A 19,216-nucleotide genomic window follows, 5' to 3' on the forward strand; every position below is an offset into this window, starting at 1 on the left:
AGAGCTAATATCAAAAGTTGAACAGCCAATTATAAACTGAATATAACCGTGCGGCTCTGCGATTGGAATTTTAAAGACCAGTTTAGAGAATACTCACCAACTGAGAAGGTTATTGGGCAATCCCTTAATTTCTATTAACGGTTTCTGGACTGGTCTAAGCACGTTTGTTGGCGTTTTGCACGTTATCTTATCAAATGATCGCTATTTGCATGAACATCCACGGATGCTTGATTACGATTATCAAGAATTAATTAACTTTTGCATTCTTTGTAAAACTACTTTAGTGTCCTCTGGGAAAAGTTCTACGTTTTGTGACGACAAGCGTTTAGTCTTTGTGTTTGTTCATATAATTGAAAGGGATCGAGAACAAAGCCACGTTCAATAGCGGCAAAGGTCTCTCGGGGTCTTAAAAGCCTATTGAATTTATAAAAATTAGTCAAAACTTGGACAAAATTCTCGAAGATGGCTGGCCATCAGCAGCTCAGTTTGAGCCATCATTATGAAAAAGTTCTCGCGTCGTGCCTTTGTCTTTGGCCGCGCGCGTCATTTTTAGTGTCAGCTTTATTCTCTTTTACATACTGATTTCAATCTCGTAGATTGAAACTTTGCTCCACTACCATGGAATCCTAGAGATAATGTTCTTGCTAAGCTGATTTCAAAGATCCTTAAAAGCATCTCTTGGCTGTACTTAGAAGAATAGCATTGGGTATAAAACACCAGCAATATGACTGTAGACTAGTAAAATGAAGGCGAAACGTCACTATCTACATTGGAAATGACTACATCGTGTGGGGAAAAACGATTACACCTCATAAAAAGAACACTATCAGTTGTCAGTAATTTTAAAGTTGAAAAAGTAATAATATCATGAAGGGAAAAGGGCTATAATTCTTAATTTTTTTTCGCATGTACACCCGTTAAAAAAAAAAACGCTCCAATTTGAAAATATATTTACATCCCTTTTCTTTTCTCATCAAGAAAGTGATGCACGATTAATGTATCTTTCACATCAGCGGAGAACTACACCTTTTTTTGAAATTTTTTACCGCAGCAATTGTACTCTACCATGAAAAATTGTCCCTTCAATCTATTCTGTCAAAACCTTTTTGATAAGATAAGAATATATCCTAAACAAATATATACATATATATTTGAGATAGGGAAAAAAATAAAGAAACCATACTTTCGTGTCATGTTTGCTCACTCATCAAGTGATTTCATTGTCTCATTGTCAACAATATTTGTAACTATCATTAATGTTGCAGAATTCTCTACAGCGTTAAGGAAAATCTCTGTGGAGCGCTGGTTCGATAATCAATAGGACTGTATCTTTCTGATTTCTTGCTTTTATTTACGATCCATACAATATCCGAACTTTCTACATTCAAAAGATTTCAAGTCTCAAGTTCTCTGTTACAAGATAGCGATTCTATTTATCTGCTACGACAACGGAAATACACGCCTAAACTGCGAAAACCAGCATTGACATTACTTATTCGTGATTTACTAAAATCCCAAGTTATTTCCTATCAACTTGAATTTAACAGCTGTTTTCCATTAAACGCCGATCAATACTTCTGTAATTTACACCCGCACGCACGCACTATTTGCTGCACGAATAACACATCACGCAACGTCTCAGGATGTTCCAACCCAAACGTGCACGCACAATTTCCCTAGGCAAATAGTTAATTATTTCTGACCATCATTGATTTTCCATATCACGAATATTCTTACTACAAGTCTGCCATTACCGTGCTACGTTCAATTGTACATCTAAATCTTAAGTAACCTAACTGTCATAAAAACTCCTAGCTTAATTATTAAACCAAAAAATAAGGTGTCACGCGATACGCCTACAAGTTTATCATGACAGTTAATATATGCTGGTTTTCACGTGACGTCACTAAATTTCAGACTTCAGAACTATTGATCCTCCTGAGATTTTACTTTCATGATGTATTAGAGCAGCTAAAAACTAATATTCAGACAAATTTTCACTCCAAATGGGTTCTTGGTTTAGTGATAGACTACTCTTGAATTTCTAAGCTTTTGCGTGACGTGGCCTTTACATGACGAGCGAGAGAGCTGTTATGTTGGTTTAAAAGGTGACTTATTTAGGGAAATTCAGCTATCTGAACAGTTCTTGTATTAGAATAAAGTATTATTGTTACGTTTATGAGTTCTTAGAGAGATAAATTCACGCTTTTGTAGCAAAACTCAGTGACAGATGTTTCTGCTGGTTTCCGGCCGCCATGTTGGTGCCCATCTAGGTGGGCACCAGCATGGCGGCTCCATACAAATCTCTATAAATTTGGGAAAAACGTTTCTCCTCATATCTTCCGTAAGAAAAATTGCTGTGACCTGAATCTTGGCGAGAGTCTTTACATATCTAGCTTCTTTCTATTTCCAGATTCTAGACTAAATCGATTGAACGGTTTTTATTTTTTATTTTGATCTATTTTGAATGGCGTGACACTGAAAACCAGCAATACCAATTTGCATGATAGGCGTGGCGGTAAAATTTCTATGCTTTGTTCAATTATTATGCAGTAACATTTTGTTTCTGTGGCGGCATAAGTAGTTTTTCTTTGAGGCAGAGGTTGCATCTTTTGCTTACGCTGTTGTAGGGTGATCTTGATGAAAGGATGCGCCATGAATGAAGTGATCAACGTCATTTTATTTAAGGATCCAGATATGTTTGTTGAGTTCGGTAGAGTTTCTGTGTTTTGTGTATTGTAATGATGCGGTGTTGTTTCTGTAGCTAGACTTGAAGTGGTTTTCTGTAAGTCCGATGTATGTTTCAGTAGTGCTGTTATCCTTACGTGTGACGGTTGGTAGATTAGTGATGATTGGAGGCAGTTTCCGTCAAGTGTGCATGAGTTCTTCTGTCGGTAGTTGCAAGTTTTGGTGTCTTTTGTGTTGCTGTTATCTGCGGTTTCATTGATGCGTTTGGATGAATTTGAAATGTGTTTGTTGTGGTTGTCGATGATCTGTTTAGTGTTATTCATGCGGCTGTAACTGATCTTGATTGAATTACGATTAAAGATTTTTCTAAGTTTGTGTTATTTCGGGAAGTGCTTGTCTACTAAGGCAAGGAATCTGTGCTCGATTGGAGCTGATGTGTCGAGAAAGAAATAGGTGATGCTTAACTTAATTATTTTGTGATTAAATATTAATTAGAAATTGACATTTGTAACGCAAAGAAGTTAGATTTCGTGACATTAGATTTCACAATAATGTAGACAAGGTCTGAGTATATTAACGATATAAAATGATGTAGCTGCGTGCATTTTCTTGGGCTAAATACGGTGAAAGAACGTGCGATTTTGTAATAGTCACTTAATTTAGATACATTATAATGGAACTTTTGCTGTACATGTGATTAATGTAAAAATACTGCCTTACGCAAGGATAGTAGAAAAAAACCTCTGTATACTTAGAATGTGTTAGTTAATCGTTGATCGTTGCGTTACGACCGTTTAATATGTGAGAATTTTATATCTCAATAGATTGTTGGTTTAGATTAAATCGTGTTGTTACATCGAAAGATACAGTCCTCTTGATTTGTTTGAACCAGCGAGCGGGGTCATAAGAATGGGGGTTGTACCAGAGTATGTTGTTCCGTTGTCTTCTGTTTTTTCGTTTGTTAGTTGTAGGTGGTTCGTAGTGTAGAGTGTACCGGTATCCGCATTCGTCGAGCGCTTTTTGATATGGAGGGGCGGCTTGGTCGAAGGATGCTTTGTCGGATGAAAGGGATGACAGTCTTCTGTTGATGCCGACGAGTATGTTCTTTGTGGTGGTTGGTGGGTAGTTGCTCTCGCGGTGGACGTTATCTAGTGTGGTGTTAGGCTTTGTGAAGGGCTGATAGGTGCTCTCATCGACAAACACAAAATCCCCTGATGAGTAAATAATCACGAAACAGGCTTGTATGGATGAAAATACAAGTATAGTCTCTTTATTTTTTCCCGATCTCAATATATATCGCGCTCTACTTCTACGTATCGAGCATTGAACAGCGAAAAAAATCAAAATACAGACCTCATATATATATATATATATATTTTTTTTTTTTTTGTTAATTTATTTTTTTTTCCGGCGCTAAGTGTTATCGCGAATTTTGAGGATGATTAGGCGTAAGTGAATAGCCCGAGTGAGAGTGGAACGAGCGTAAAATGGTCAGCGGTGGCATGCTTCAATAAAGTTTTCATGTAAAGCAGATGTCACATACATCACACGATTAATTTGAACGAAATTGCCTTACAGACTTTGACGATGGAGAAGTCCTTAGATTCTCATTTAGATGACATGTGAGTTTCCTATTGTAGTTTTCTCTTACAATATACAAAGATAATCGGAATTTGTGTATTAACTCCGTCTGTCTTCGTCTTTTTTTCCACCAGAATGTCTGAACATGGCGTTATTGGAGTATTATGCAGCGATCAACAAGGACTTGCTTTATCAGGTGTGTGAAGTTTATTTTCATATTAAAGCTTAAACAATTCCTTTCAAAAGGATAAGCTACATTACGCCCAATAATACTTACTTTAAGCGTTTTATTCCTTTGGGATTAATTGTCACTCTCCTCTGTGCCATTGGTGACCATTATGAAGAAGTTTGACTCTCTACAGATACAGTGTAGATCAAGGGGATAGAGGAAAGAGGCTATTGTAGAAAGAAGGAGAAGTTAATAACATCTACCCATTTTTGAAAGCTATTAAAAAAATAATTTATTCATTTGACAAGAAAGTGCCTCTTGACAATAATCTTAGTGATAAGAGAGAAATGTTTTGAAGAAATCCTCCCCCACTCTCTACCCCCACCCCACTTGTAACTTTTTCAAGACTGTAAATTGCACTCGTCCTGCGGGCATGAGCAATTTTACCTTGTTAAAAAATTTAGTAATGGTTTTTAACACGAAATAGCATGTGAAATCATGTTATTACCTACACTAATGAAATCATTTTAAATGTCAATTATGCAAGGAAGAAGTCCACTACTTCTCTTACTGGACTTGATTCCACAACAATAAACTTCCATGCTCTAACACTTGTATCAATATGGCAAGACTTCCGGTAAGTGCATAAAGCTTGCCCTGCAAAACCTTCACAAAAAATAACCACAAAATGTTTAGTTTACAGTGTAAATGATACATAAAAATCAAAATTTCTAACATCATTTTTGAATTATTTCTTTTAACAGCTAAAGGTACTGCAAATCCCATTCATGCAGGACTCATTTCCTCTTTGGCAGAAGATGCAAAGAAATTAGATCCCAACACGACACCAGTCATCTGTTTAGAGTCAGATGCATGGTAAGTAGCGTTCCTGTACAATGTAGTTGTTTAGTGCATATTACCTGGGAAGAAATAATATTAATGCAAGTCTGACATGTTAGAAAATAATTTGGTTTTTAATCAACTGGGTTGATAATGTAAATTTGCCATCTTAAAGAGTTTCTGAAGCTTGCTATTTCCGTGTTAGCCCTTTTTCAGAGGAAAGGAAAAATGGATAATGCAACAAATCTCAGCTTTAGGAACTCTTTAGAGTGGCAGGGATATTTTACATCATCAACGATGCAGCACAATTCTATCTTGGGAAATTTAGCTCCTTTATCCAAGATATTACAGTTATACACCATTGATTGATCAAACACTCAGAGGGTATTAACCCCTAAACTCCCATCAGTGACCAAGACAGAATTACTCCTTACAATATCATTACATTATCAAGCAGGCAAGAGATGAGAACAATGTGGTTAGAAGTTGATCCAATACTAATTTCTCTGAACTTGCTTCAGAAGAATTGAACAGCACACAGTAAATAAGATCTTTGGAGTGAAAGGGTGAATGTATTGCAGAAAACAGCACTAGCTATGAATTTTGTTTTGGTGTGGCTGTTGAGCCATATTTCTTGTTCGCTCGGTTCCATGTCAAAACTTTCAACTTTTATTCATTACAAAATTATTATAACTTATACAGAGTGCAGTGCTTGTGCTTATGTTGATTACATAGTTGTGCATGCTGTGTGAGTGCGAAGATGACAATTACATAGAGTAACAATTTCATGCACGAGTTTCTTTTTCCTTTCATGTATGAAAGGAGGTTCACAGAGAGCATTGCTAGGAAAGTGGATGTACCTTCATGGTACACAAGAAAAAAATCAGATAGAGATGGGCACCATTTGATTTAGACCTTACATGCTATAACATTATTAATACTTGAGAATACACTAAAACCCCCTGGTAGGTTTTTTGCACTATCCCTAGCATCTTCCTCTCCTATGATTGCTTTCAACCCTTAACTCCCAAGATCTCATTAGCAATTCTCCTAACTGTCAGCCTTACAGTTCTTGTGATTTTCGTTCAAAGAATTTGGTATTGGATCAATTTATAATTTCCTAATTGATATTTTTGTTTATTCTCATCACTTGTCTGCTTGATATTGTATTGATATTGTAAGGAGAAATTCTGGGTTAAACAAAGAACTTCACTAATTCTCCTTGCCCTCTGCTGTACATTCCTTGCAATGTTAGTCCTGAGAATTTGATGTTAAATCAAAAGAATACAATATCCCTTTGTATTTACTTTTTATTACCTGTCTGCAAGAAAAAGTACATAGATGTTGTGAGCAGAAACCATGCAATGGTCACTCCAGCAATATATTGGGATTGATGCTTACAATGTTTAACCCCCTAAAGCCTAAGGAGTGATCAGCATTGAATTCTCCTCACAATATCAGAATTCAGTCACAAATAATTGTCTCAAGAATGAAAGGACTGATCAACAAAAATTGATTGTCCTCACTTCCAACAAATGTTTACAACTGTTACCACAAGAGAAAGTATGGGCACCAGTCAAGAGAATTTTGCATTTTCATTCCCTCTTTTTTTCAGTAATCTTCTTGTGAGATCAGAAGGAGATGTCACAGTTGCCATTCATAAAGTTCCTTCATAAACAAAGAAGAATTTGAATTTGGAGTTTTCTTTCCCAAAAAGATTTTTGGTAGCTGCATTTTTAATTGATTGTAAAGAAAAAATAATTTATTTTTTGAATAAATGTTTGCAAATTTGATCTGTTTTCAATGGAAAGAATGCAGGCTGAGTTGGATGACATGTTTTCCACCAAGTTTTATTTTTGTTGTTGTTTCATTGATTGTAAATTTCCTTGGGTTTGCAGGGGAGGGGAGAGGGTATATTTGCGAGAAACTAGTAGTCTCAGAGAAACATACTTTTGGCAATTTCTTGGGGACTGAAGGGAGGGGCCTGGCAGGCTGTCTATGTTTCAAATTTATCAATATCTTTTTCAAGAAGGAGTGGGGTGGTTTGCAACTACTTGGAGACTTTCCCCCTACCAATTAGTCACAACTTTTGTTTCCAAATTCTTCCTTAAATGTTAACATAAACACCAAGATCAGACATTGCCTGGCCCTAATCATCATTTAACTGGACACACCCACTTAACTCATATTTGCAAGGCTCGATAAGATTACTGTACAGCCCTGTACCTCATTTTACGCACAGTTCTTGGATAAAGAAAAACAAAGGCTACGGCGTTGTTTTAGAATAGTATTTATGGGACTTTAGGGAAATATTTCACGTGGCACTCGCTCTGAAGCTATTTTAAGCTATTCAAGTTCCTTTAATTTTTTATAACCCATTATTTTTCATCCCGTTATCAATCTTCTTCCACGGAGAGCTGTATCTCGACGCTCATCACGGCTGGTCGTGTGATCAGTAATTTCTAACCCTGGTACTCATGACGCGCGGATCTACCTGGAAAGGAAAATAACAGAATAGAAGCGATTTCTATTTGTTTCTATTTTCTTTCAATAAATAACTGCACTTTCTCTTTGCTTTTGCTCGTTCCCCTCATTGTGCACTAACAGTGCGCTAGGTTCACTTCGCTATCCTTAACATTAAACCTTTCTTTTCTTTCATAGGAAGAGTAAAAGGCGTTAATTTTATGAAGCTTTACCCTTAAAGGGAAAGTAACAGTGCTGCGTCTTCCCTTTTGCATTTTCTCTAATTCAGCCCCTCTATGAAACAGTAATAACGTGTGTTCTTCATTTAGGGCTGGTTGTTTACACAAGGTGTTACCCAAACCGCAGTTTTACGCAAGAAGTGGCCTTAGTGGTTCTGGTACGAGGGTTGAATTAATCAAATAAATGACCCTCTATCAGATATATGTTCAAATAAAAGGTTCGGCTAAATTGGAGATGACTTAGAACGCAGTTTTGTTAAACAACGGCTTAAACTTTGTTTAAATTACCGGCCCTTAAAGTTTTACTCGCTTATTGATACAAAGTCGCGAGAACTGCATCACAACATTTTTCTTTCAATAAACTCCAAAATTTTAATGTTATCGAACTCTTTCGAGAAGATCCAAACGTTGTGGTCAATTTTTTTTTCTGTCATGGTTTCCTGTTATCACGTGCGCTTTCGTCCGCATACATTCCCTTTCTTCCCTGTTGCAGTTGAATAGCGATTCACTTGCTGGGCGTGCATAATAAAATCCCGGGCTCAATCTGTGACGTATTGTTCGCTGGGATTGTTAATCAATATTCATTAGAAACTGCAGAATTTTCAGCAAACCACGCTGTAGACAAGAAAATGAATACGTGTCGTTTTTGGGACAGTAAAGTTACACACTGGACGAAGGTTGAAGACGCTTGATCAGCAACGAAGTTCAACCGAGGTAGTCCTAAGTTATTATAACAGAAGGTGAGCATTCCTTTGGAAAATATTGTCGTTGAATTCCTTCTGAGAAAGATGAACGACTTTAATCATATTAAGGAAACTAGTCAACACGTGTCTGTTGGCTAAGCTGAGAGGATGGACTCGAAGTTTATTTTGCGTGAGAGAGTCAGCCTCTACAGAAGCGAACTTATGGTCGTAAGAAAGTGAGAGGAATTTCTATCTTTCGGTCGGACTTTCATTATTTAGGACCTCACTTTGTATTTGAATTGAACGCTTACATGTAAATTTTTCAATAATTATCAGAGACCAAGGCCTGTCTCTAACACTACTAAATATCAATTTCAAACTCTCAGAACTGCGTGTTGTTCTGAATAGAATTATGTAATCTAATCTTTCGCTCTGACGAAGGGCTAACGCTCGAGACGTCACCTTTGAAACTGTTTACGGTGGCCAATTTACGAGTTTATTATACTAACTTACCCTGTTATATTCTCCCACCAACGCAGCACCACTGTTTATTTAGAAACTAACCCCCTTTAATTAATCTAGAGTTCGTATAGATTAAAGGCAGCAAACAACATCCAACCGCTTTACTAATTTGAGTTTTTTCAGGAAGAGGAATGCTGTCAGAAAATGAGGGAAGGAGAGAATGTCCATTTGGTGAGCGGTAGAAAAGGACAATGAATCTATGTGGCAAAGAGGAGACACTAGGATCACTAAGCTTAAAGAGAACACCACAAAGATAAGAACTTTGATATTCTAATAATAGTCACACGAGCAAAAATGGTGGCTCTCTGAACCTTTATCGTCAGAACACTTCAGTTCTAACCAATTGCCTGTTTTGAGTTATCTGGGACACTGAACTTGGGAAAAGAACCTATTGCTCGTTAACGACTCGCCATCATTTTTGAAGTAGTTTATTGCTTGGTACAGATTTTTTTCAAACTTTGAGCGATTTTAAGATCTATTTCGATTGCTAGCTACTGGAAGCTTCAACCAACCTCAGAACATTTCGTCAGAGCACAGTAACAAAGTCAACCTTGTGGTAGTAATTGACTTTAGCTACAGAAAAGTAAACAAAATTTATTGATTTCATGGCTCATGTCATGTTTGCATAACAGTTTGTACCACAGCCATATTCAGTTGATGTCGCAAAAGGGTGATAATTGTTAAGGTGGCACTGTAACAAAAGACGTCAGAAACGAGAACAAATTGAATTCCAGGGTTCAGATCTTGATACCAATGGAATTGATCTTACAAATTTTGTTTATATCTAACATTGACCTCCATGGACTTACAAAAAATAACATTGACTGGGACCAAGCTTTAAAGTGTAGCGTACAGCACTGACTATTTTCCACGAATAACGTTGTAAGGCTGGTTTATTAACCCTTTTACTCCCAAGAATGACCACGACAGAAATTCTCTCTTTCGATAATCGATGTCATATCAAGCAGACAAGTGATGAGGATAAAGAAAAATGTAAAAAAGGAGATTATTAGTTGATCCATCGTTACCAAGTTCTCCGAACTAAGATCACACGAATTGTCTGACAGACAGTATGGAGATCTTGGGAGTGTAAGGGTAAAACTTAGAACAGACGTTTCTTAACAGATGACAATACCTACTAGCCCTTATGAACGTCTTTACGACTTCAACATTACCAAAAGACAAGACAGGAAAATATAATTTCAAAGAATGATCTAGACTAATTTCATTAAAATTTTAGCCCTACAATTAAGCATTTTATCATGTTTGAGGTTAAACATCAGTACAGTGCCATCTTATGAGATATGTATTCACTACTTTTCCCATCTCCTGAGGTTGGTGTCAGTTTGGAAGCCTTATCTTTAAAACTCTAATGCCTGGTCAAGAGGTTTTTTCAAAAAAAATATATTTATTTGAAATATACTGTTGTATAAACCAGCTGATAAGGTAGAATCTAGGAGATAACTATCTTCCGTGAGATTTGACTGCCTAAAAATGAAAACGGGTAAATCAAGTCGCTCTCGTGAAAAAGAATTACTTTTTACTCCAAAATGATTGATTTGTTATCCTCTTGACCATACATTGAGTTTTAAAAATATATCGTAGCGGTTAACCTTTTAAACCCCTAAGAGTGACTGGCATCAAATTTCTCCTTACCATATCACCCCTAAATCAAACATTAAGGTACTGATCAACAACTCAAGAAGCTCTTGATTGTCAGACAAATTCTCCTTGTCGGCACCTCAGGAAATGTTCAGAGAACTATGGAGAATATGCATACTGATATTAGGGTGTAAAGGGTTAATATATTTACTCCATATGGTAGTTGGCTGACATCATATCAAACTTTGTCTATTGTTATGGTTGGGATTTTTTAATACAATGGGCCTTTTGTTATCCATCCTTAGGGACTTTTCTATTTAGTATCACGAGCTTTTACTCGGCTTGATTCGGATTCATTCGGCAAATTGTCGGCGATGACATTTTCCCCAGCGGTAGTCTACTTGGGAAAATTTGAACAGACTAATAGGGGGTTAGTCAGTAATTGTCCAGGGTAACGATTGTCATACAGTGTTTGAAACGAGCGGACCGTTAATGTATTTTCTCTTGAAGTAACTTCCTCTGACTTCTTCAGAAGCAAGATAAGCCGTCAGTATAAAATAAATTGGAATTCAGCCGCTTGTGACATAATAGTTTGTTTTCAGTTCATGTTTTCTCGTAGATTTGCTTTTTTTTTTATCCGCTCACGCGACGCCGTTCAAAAATAAACGGGGGCGGGCCATTCACTAATTGAGGGTATTGTTCTGCAGTTCAAAAGGTCATAAATTTTATCAGTGGTACTTGCATATAAAGGCCTCGTAAACGCAAGTCATAATCACTTTAGATTATCCCTTACTGAGAGAATAGCTAAGAACATGAGCAAGTTTTACGAAGTCTCGAAAGTGCTCGATAAGCGTACTGACGCCCACGGTCGCGTTCAGTACCTCGTCCGCTGGCGTGGCTATGGAAAGAAGAACGATAGCTGGGTGGATGAAGCCGACACAAACGAGCGCCTTAAACAAGTGTTTAGGGCACGCCACCAAGGAACTCCGGGCTTGCTGCAGACCTTAGCTGTGTTAGAAGCAGAAAAGCTGAACATGAAGAAACCGCCAACAACCAGCATCGTGAGACGTTCGTCTGTCGCCATGCCGATGGATGCCGAGACCTTTAAAGAGTTGTTCGGTGGTCTTCCTTCCGCGCCAAATCTTTTGCAAGCGACAAAGTTTTCTGTGCCCATTCACGAGCTTGACGCCATAATGCCTGCCGGATGGTCACTAAATACTCTCAAAACCTCCGCGACTTGTCGGTTGCAGCTTGGCAAGCCCGTCGAGATTGCTCTCGTAGAGCGCAAGAAAGTGTTTTTTGATCATTCGGGGTGTTTGCGCTGTCAAGGCGGGAATGGAGCCCCCGTCGCTTGTAAAGACGTGGTGCGGAAAGTAGTATTCGGTTCAACCCTTCTAAAGATCTCGTTCTACCGTAAGCGGAACAAGCAAGCCGAGCGAAAGCCCAAGGAGCGCACGAGACTAACCTGGGCGAAACCAAGATCAGTCGCCAAGTAGAAAACAGTGACTTACCGCTGGGTAGTCACTTCAACAAACGGCTCCTTTAGGAGCCACCAAATATAAGAAAGCAATGACCAACTCGAATGTGTGGTACTCTTTTATTTCCCTTATCTAGCCCTTTTTTGCATTCATTGTTTGCCTAAAAAAGATCTGTATTCAAGCCACTTCAATTTGAATCGAAAGTTCGCCTACGCCTCACTCTCAGATCGCGCTGATTCTGTGCATCCCTGTGTATCACTGAAATAACCTAAAATAACCTTTATTCAAGGAACTTATTATCCATTCGCTCGTCTGAACTAGCCTCGCGTTTTGTTGAGATTGCTAATGAGCCTTAAACCTGCTAGCGTGTCCTGGAAAATGTCCTTTTCATTTTTGCCCTAAAATTATGTAACACCGGAACGTGGTAATTTGACACCGATACCAGTAACTTCTTGTGTGGTGTCAGTGTCAAAAGCGTGGTCCGTTCATCGATCATGGAGAAAGCAGGGCACGAGGCATGGTAAGTGAGAAGTAAATGCACCCGTATTAAGTACTACTGCCTGCGACTTATCTGAGTTTATAAACACGAAAGTATTTCTTAGTCGATCAACACATCATAGTTCACAGTAAGAGCTTGTAAACCCGCCGGTGGTTTAGTGAAATGTCTAAATTTATTCTCGAGCTGACATTTCCTACTTAGCGGATTATACACAATAAAAAAGTATTCAATTTAACGGTATATCTTCTATCTGTACAAAAAGTTATAGTAATAGAAGCGTCTTTCCATTATCACCATTCAGCTCATTTAAGTTATGCGGAATTCCTTGAATAAGTGCCACATCGGGTAAGCGGCGCTAGAAAACATCCATACCTCCCTATGGAAGGTTTATTGTTTTAACCCTTCCTCCCCCCCCCCCCCCCCTTCCTGGGCTAGTATGGATATTTTCTGGAACCACAAATATCGGATAATCAACTCAATATTTCTTGTGGAATATTATTTAATTTGGATTACTAACAAAGATAATATAACAGGGATTAAATTAGCATTGTGTGGTAATTACTTTTACAAATTTGTGTTTTGAAAAGTTCTGTCAGGAAAACTTCAGCCCTCTTGTTCTTCGTGGTGATTGTAAACGTGAACGCTTCCTATCTGGCTGTCGGGGGCTTCTTCCTCATCTGAGCTTTCTGGATTGGCTGGTAGTTTAGACTTTACATAGCTTTTCCGTTTTCTTTTAAGGTTGTTGCACCTGGCAAACATCAGCCTGTTTTCTTGTTCCATTACCTATCAGAAAAGATAATTATCTTTAATAAAAAATGCAGCAGCTTATCAAGTTATTTATCCCTAGTAATTTGTGAGGGTAATCAGACTGAGTCATGTACAATTTTAAAGTTAGGTATAAATATATAGTATTTTTCGGCTAGGAGGACATCCAATACCTCTTTGATGGGGAAAAAAATGTCAAAGTTTATTTGTTTAAAAATGAAGAATTTTGATATGGATAGATAAGGTTAACTGCTTTTTAGCAACAGATGCTGCTTCAATTAATTATATTTGTTTATGTATATCAATAATTTTATGTTTTTAATAGTGGTGCCTACCTGAACAGTGTATTTTGAATTTTTTCCCCCTTTCTGGGATCCACGGTGGTCTTTCTGGGATTGCCAGTGGTTTTTTTTCTCCACCGGCTGGAAATTAAACTGCATTAACGTGCCATACTTTTCCAAAAACTGAGGTACATGGTATACAAATGCTAAAAAAGAAAATAATATTAAATTTATTTATTTTTGTACCACAAAGTTACCAATAAAAGCTTCCTGCTTATATAAGTACAATCACTTTCAGGCCTATAGATATCTGCTACTAATAAAAACTAGATGCATTGTGAAATTATCATTTCATATCATCATCATTACTTCCATCAAGGAAGATATTTGTTAAAAGTTAAATTTTGTTGACGTACTGTGAATGTAGGGAGTGATGTCGTCATCATAGAACATTTCCAGAAAGAGCTTTCCCCACTCCCGCACATGTGTCTTGAAGCTCTGAGGCTTGAGGTACTCTGGATCATTCTCTTGAACCTGTAGTGCCCGCATCAAAGTCTTAAAACCCTACAACAAGAAAAAAATAAAGATTAACAGCAAATATTAAATAATGTCAGCAGTTAATTAGGGGTTCCCACTTGACAGAAGAAAGCTACAACGAAATGTAAATAAACATTGTGTTTGCAACTTACACTCCACAGATCATCTATTCCCTCTGAATCATCATGTCCAACAGCTTCCATAATTTTCTTTATATTTAATTTCTCCAATACCTTTTGCAATTCTTTTCCTGTTAAACAAAGAACATAAAAATACTAAGTAAGATGTTAACAAAAACTACTACATTACTTGCAAAAAATTCTAACGGTAGGTTGTCTTATATTTTTGGACGGTTAATATTCGTACACTTTTTCTCATTTCGGACAAATTTCGGACAAAAGTTTCCCACACTTCGCTATAACTGTTACAATGCCAAAACAAATTTTCGGTCTACAGATAAAAAAAAAACAAAAAAAACAAGGAATTAACACAAATCCTGTCAAACACTTAGGTATCTCAATTTCATTAGTCATTATTTAGTGTCAGCATTCACTATTCCTGTCATCTCCAAGCCCTTCCTTATCACATCAGGTTGGTTTTGCCATACAAGCATCATTTTACTGTACCCTATCATCCAAAATTTTTGGCAGGTAATATGGTACCAATAAAAAGCAGGGCTTTACTAGCTGCACACAAGGCTCTCTTTGATACATAATGTTAAGTGGGTCATAACTAATGATGTAAACTAACTTTGATTGTGCAGCAATGCTAGCTATAAAAACACATATAGACATAATTATTTAATAACTTATTTAAGTACCATTGAGATTTGTCCATTTTGTTTCTGTTTTTTCAGCTAGTTTATTAAATTCTTCATAAAATTTGAATTCAACATTGATGGATCCATTTCGTCTGTCAGGACATTGTGGCAATCATTGTTGACAACTACCTCAACAACCTATAAATATGAATATAATAAAGAACATAAAATTAATATTGAGTGTTTTGTTTTCTCATTTATTATTTAAAAAGGGGCTTGCATGTGGAAGTGGCATTTTTTTTATATGATACGTAATGCGGGCTCACCTGATGAAACAGCAGTCCCATGATTCTTGAAAAAAGGTGCAGGGTGTCCACAACCACAAACTCAAAAGGAATGTTAAGTAGTGGGGGCATTACACAGCCCTCTACTTTTGGGAGAGGTGAGATTTTGACCAGCAAAAAACATTGTTTTCTCAAATATCCCTGAGTAGGTTTAGTAAAGATGAACAATTTTTACAGTACTTGTTGGCCCATGTTAACGCAAATGTAACCCTTTTAGTTTTGATTTAAAATGGCAAGTTTAGCATGAAAAAATTATGAAGAAAGGAGCTTCGGTGTTTTTCTGCCCTTTTATGCTGCGGAATACCAGTTAAAAAAAAAGTCACAGTTATTTTAAGACTTCACACACTGCCCAAAAAGGATGCTCGGAGCTTTCCATCTAATATGTACATGTAATATATCATTTTTCATTTTATTATAGTTTTATGAAAAACGAAACAGTGTAGACATTAAGATCTATGCACTTACCATTGTACAATGCCAGGGTATACTGGTATTCATACGTTGCTTTGTTTTCACACAAGATGTTAAAAACTGCCATCACGGTGCCGATTCTTTTGCTGGTTCGCCTCCCATCCGATCCGTCTCACGTAATGTCGATCCGTCTCACCTAAAGTCGATTCGCAAATGAAGACAATTCATACTTAAGCGTTAAATTCAATGTTGACGAAAAGAAACGATTCGCACTGGTCGTCTCGAATCGTCATTGGTAAAGTCGATCAGTCTCACCGGAAGTCGATTCGCAAAAGATTTGTCATGTGATTACCTCGTTTCTAAGTGTTTGTGATGAAAACGACAACTTTGGAGACGTGCGACCTAAGGCAACATGGCTGGCTTTTACGAAGATCGTGTTTGTTTATTTCGTCTTTTCACAGTCCTTCATTTTGTACGAAAGAGCTTTTTAAACTTATTTGGTTTTACATCGGTTGCTAAGAAGTATGTCTGTGGAAATAAAGAGGAATTTGTTGGTGGGGAGCAGAATAGGCTGGATGGCGACGACGCTTTTGTCCGTGAGACAGAGAGTTTATTAAATTTATTTTCCCGACCTTGGCGATGTTGAGGTTCGTCTCGCGGAATATTTTCTAAGTGTCTTGCAAGTCGACTTCAGGTATGACGGGTCGACATCAACTGTGACGCAGTTAATTTAGTGTTAACAACGAGTTGAAAACGTAAATTGGCCACCTTAAAGAGTAAAAAAGCTGACGTTTCGAGCGTTAGTCCTTCGTCAGAGCTATTGGAGAAATTATGGGTTGTGTGTGGGTTTATATGCAAGAAGTGGAGCTACGCTTTTCCACTCTTTACGGCGGCCAATTTACGTTTTCAACTCACCATACACTCCCACCGACGTAGCACCACAGTTTCTTTAGAAACTAACCCCCTTTAATCAACTGTGGCGAGTCGTTCGATTCGAGTTGAATCAAGTCGATTCGACATATCTGCAATCTCCTTTCGTGGCCTCTCACGGAAAATTTCGTAGTGCTTTGCAAGGAGGGTCTCAATGGGGTCATTGCTTTTACGGCTAACGGTTAAAATGTTGGCTAATATATTGTTACCGGTTGATATCTTTTGATTGTGGTCACTGGAAAATTTTTGTGGTCAATCTTTTTAATAACCAACTTTTAAAACTTGTAAATTTTTAGGCCAAGCAGCTTTATTTTTTGACAGTTTAACGGCTAACGGTTAAACTCTCTAAGACCCTCAAAGCTGGTCAAAAATTCCTCATGATGAAATTTAATTTAGTTAGTTGTGTGAGAAGGGCAAAATTTCTGTATAACCCTATAATAAATTGTAATCAGACACAGGAATAACAGTGATGGTAAAGCAAGCTTAAAACAGCAGAAATTGCCGGAAACTACAACGGACACACAGGATGCGAGTAAGTGTTATTGATTTTACGTGTAAAATATTCACTTTATTTATATTTCGAAATATTTATCGTTGTAAATCGACCATATTTCGTTCCCCATACTATTCGTTATAACGTGTTCAAATTTTCAACGGTTCCTCTTTGTAACTTAACACCGAGTCACACAACGCGTGACGCGTTCATGAATTAATCGTTGGCTTTTTCTCGAGACGTGAGATTGGGGGGCCTGTGGTTTAATGAATTCCTCTGCGAATATCTTTGAATTACGTGCTAGTATGTTTTGTTTTCTGATTTGTTTTTATTTTAAAACATTCATTTGATTTCATAGCACTGCTAAGTAATGCGATATATATGATATCGGGTTCCCAAAATTTGGATTAAGGTGGCAGAGTGTAAGATGCAGTTTACAGTTCCTGAGCCTTGCGAAATTTGCGAAATAGTCTTTTCCGACCACGAATACGGCTTTAATTGGAAGGAAGATCTTCCAAGTAGTTCATATTACAAACTTAACACAGGAATCGATTCATCAAAATTTGGGTTAACTGGGTCTCGTGTAAAGTGCTGACGTCACGGTTCCATGGTAACCATTTTCTTGGTTCTAAACGAAGCAATCTTTCAGTAAAATCATTCTCATACCTATTTTAATTTACTAAAAATTAAACCCCTGCCACCCGATTATTACCCGACACAAATGCAGGCTAGAATTTTAACACTGAGTGAGCTTAACTCATGCGCAGTAGCGAATTTGTAGTATCTATGAAAACATCGATATCTAACCTTGTCAGAAGTTATCTAGTACCTTCTTTAATCCCAGGATTTTCTTGATTTTGAGTTGTGGTCATCTTACGTTAAACTCCGTCCTTCAGAGAGAAAAAGGGAAAGTTTTTAAGTACATTTGTAGCTATATCTGGAAAGAACGTTCTTGTCTTGAATGATTAAAATCAATGTCAGGAACGAAAAATTAAACTTAGTTTGAGTCACCCTTAATTGAAATAAAACAACAAGATATATAATTTCTCGGACTTGGTAGATGTACTACGATCGCCGAGTCCATTTGGCGGTTGAACGAAGCCTCCCGCATCGATGAAAAGGGGTACTAAATCGTAAAACTTTCATGATCACTTTATCTTTATTTGGCCAGGCTATGAGCATAAATAACTTTATACCATGAAAAGCGATCAACACACAAACAATAATAACGTGAAAATTTCTCGCTGTCACTTTAAGAGACCGCAGAGGTCACGTGGTTTAAGAGGAGCAGCTTTGATTTATCTTGCACAACATAAACATACTTTTCCTTTTTCATTTGACTCAGTCACTTGAGTTTTCGAACGTGAAACGAAGTATAAAAAACAAACGCTATATTCCAATCAAAAATTTATTTAAATATGTAGAACATTTACCTTGAGAAAATTTCGTGACAAAACGGTATCCATCAAACTTTAGTTTCGAATTTAAACCACTCGATTAAACGTCCTTGAAAAAAATACAGCCGGTCTTGACAGAGCTAACCATTTCCAATGAAATAACGTTCAAATGCCGTGATTTGTGGCCCTAAAGACGCTGCAAAAGGCACAGAAATTTCTTGTCGTTCGGAAGCTCTTTCCACGTGCAATGGTGGTCGCAAATACATGAATATTAATTTAGCCAAAAACATATTTGTAATTCAAATTTCGTTCTCAAGCTTGCAATGGCGGGACCTGCGAGCTTTTCGGTCACTTAAGTTCAGTTGTTACTCGAAATGGGACGCTTTTGTACTGGCTGGTTTTGCATATAATTTTATTTCGATAAAAGAGTGAAAATATAGTTGTAATAGTGTAAAAAATCTTGACTTAAACTCAGGGCTGAGTTTTCCAAAGTGCGATTAAGCTAACCAAGGGTTTTCGAACAATTTTTCATTT

At 37.3% G+C, this 19,216-nt stretch overlaps 2 protein-coding genes across 2 annotated transcripts; one reads left to right on the forward strand and one right to left on the reverse strand.

Moving 5' to 3' along the window:
* Positions 1 to 4,203: 4,203 nt before the first annotated feature.
* On the forward strand, positions 4,204 to 7,072 carry LOC131777256 (ragulator complex protein LAMTOR5 homolog). The gene is made up of 4 exons (XM_059093517.2): positions 4,204 to 4,310; positions 4,404 to 4,465; positions 5,203 to 5,314; positions 6,894 to 7,072. The coding sequence occupies exons 1-4, from the start codon at positions 4,276 to 4,278 to the stop codon at positions 6,952 to 6,954; spliced, it is 270 nt and encodes an 89-aa protein (XP_058949500.1). The 5' UTR covers positions 4,204 to 4,275; the 3' UTR covers positions 6,955 to 7,072.
* Positions 7,073 to 13,367: 6,295 nt separating this feature from the next.
* LOC131777181 (uncharacterized) lies at positions 13,368 to 16,773 on the reverse strand. Its single transcript, XM_059093413.2, has 6 exons — positions 15,917 to 16,773; positions 15,168 to 15,305; positions 14,500 to 14,597; positions 14,227 to 14,374; positions 13,865 to 14,016; positions 13,368 to 13,547 (listed from the first exon to the last, which is right to left on the reverse strand). Exons 3-6 carry the CDS (start codon positions 14,548 to 14,550, stop codon positions 13,368 to 13,370), a joined length of 531 nt encoding a protein of 176 aa, XP_058949396.2. The 5' UTR covers positions 14,551 to 14,597; positions 15,168 to 15,305; positions 15,917 to 16,773.
* Between the last annotated feature and the right edge of the window lie 2,443 nt (positions 16,774 to 19,216).

The sequence above is a fragment of the Pocillopora verrucosa genome, chromosome 11, assembly GCF_036669915.1.
Source record: "Pocillopora verrucosa isolate sample1 chromosome 11, ASM3666991v2, whole genome shotgun sequence".
NCBI classification, from domain to species: Eukaryota; Metazoa; Cnidaria; class Anthozoa; order Scleractinia; family Pocilloporidae; genus Pocillopora; species Pocillopora verrucosa.

Bases quoted from the DNA above. Each gene is read 5' to 3' on its own strand.
- LOC131777256 (XM_059093517.2), top strand. From the start codon at position 4,276: ATGGAGAAGTCCTTAGATTCTCATTTAGATGACAT. The intron at 4,311-4,403 runs GTGAGTTTCCTA...TTTTTCCACCAG, and splicing joins GATTCTCATTTAGATGACAT to AATGTCTGAACATGGCGTTA. The intron at 4,466-5,202 runs GTGTGTGAAGTT...TTCTTTTAACAG, and splicing joins ACAAGGACTTGCTTTATCAG to CTAAAGGTACTGCAAATCCC.
- LOC131777181 (XM_059093413.2), bottom strand. From the start codon at position 14,550: ATGGAAGCTGTTGGACATGATGATTCAGAGGGAATAGATGATCTGTGG. The intron at 14,375-14,499 runs GTAAGTTGCAAA...TTCTTGTTGTAG, and splicing joins GAATAGATGATCTGTGGAGT to GGTTTTAAGACTTTGATGCG. The intron at 14,017-14,226 runs GTACGTCAACAA...TTTCTTTTTTAG, and splicing joins CATCACTCCCTACATTCACA to CATTTGTATACCATGTACCT.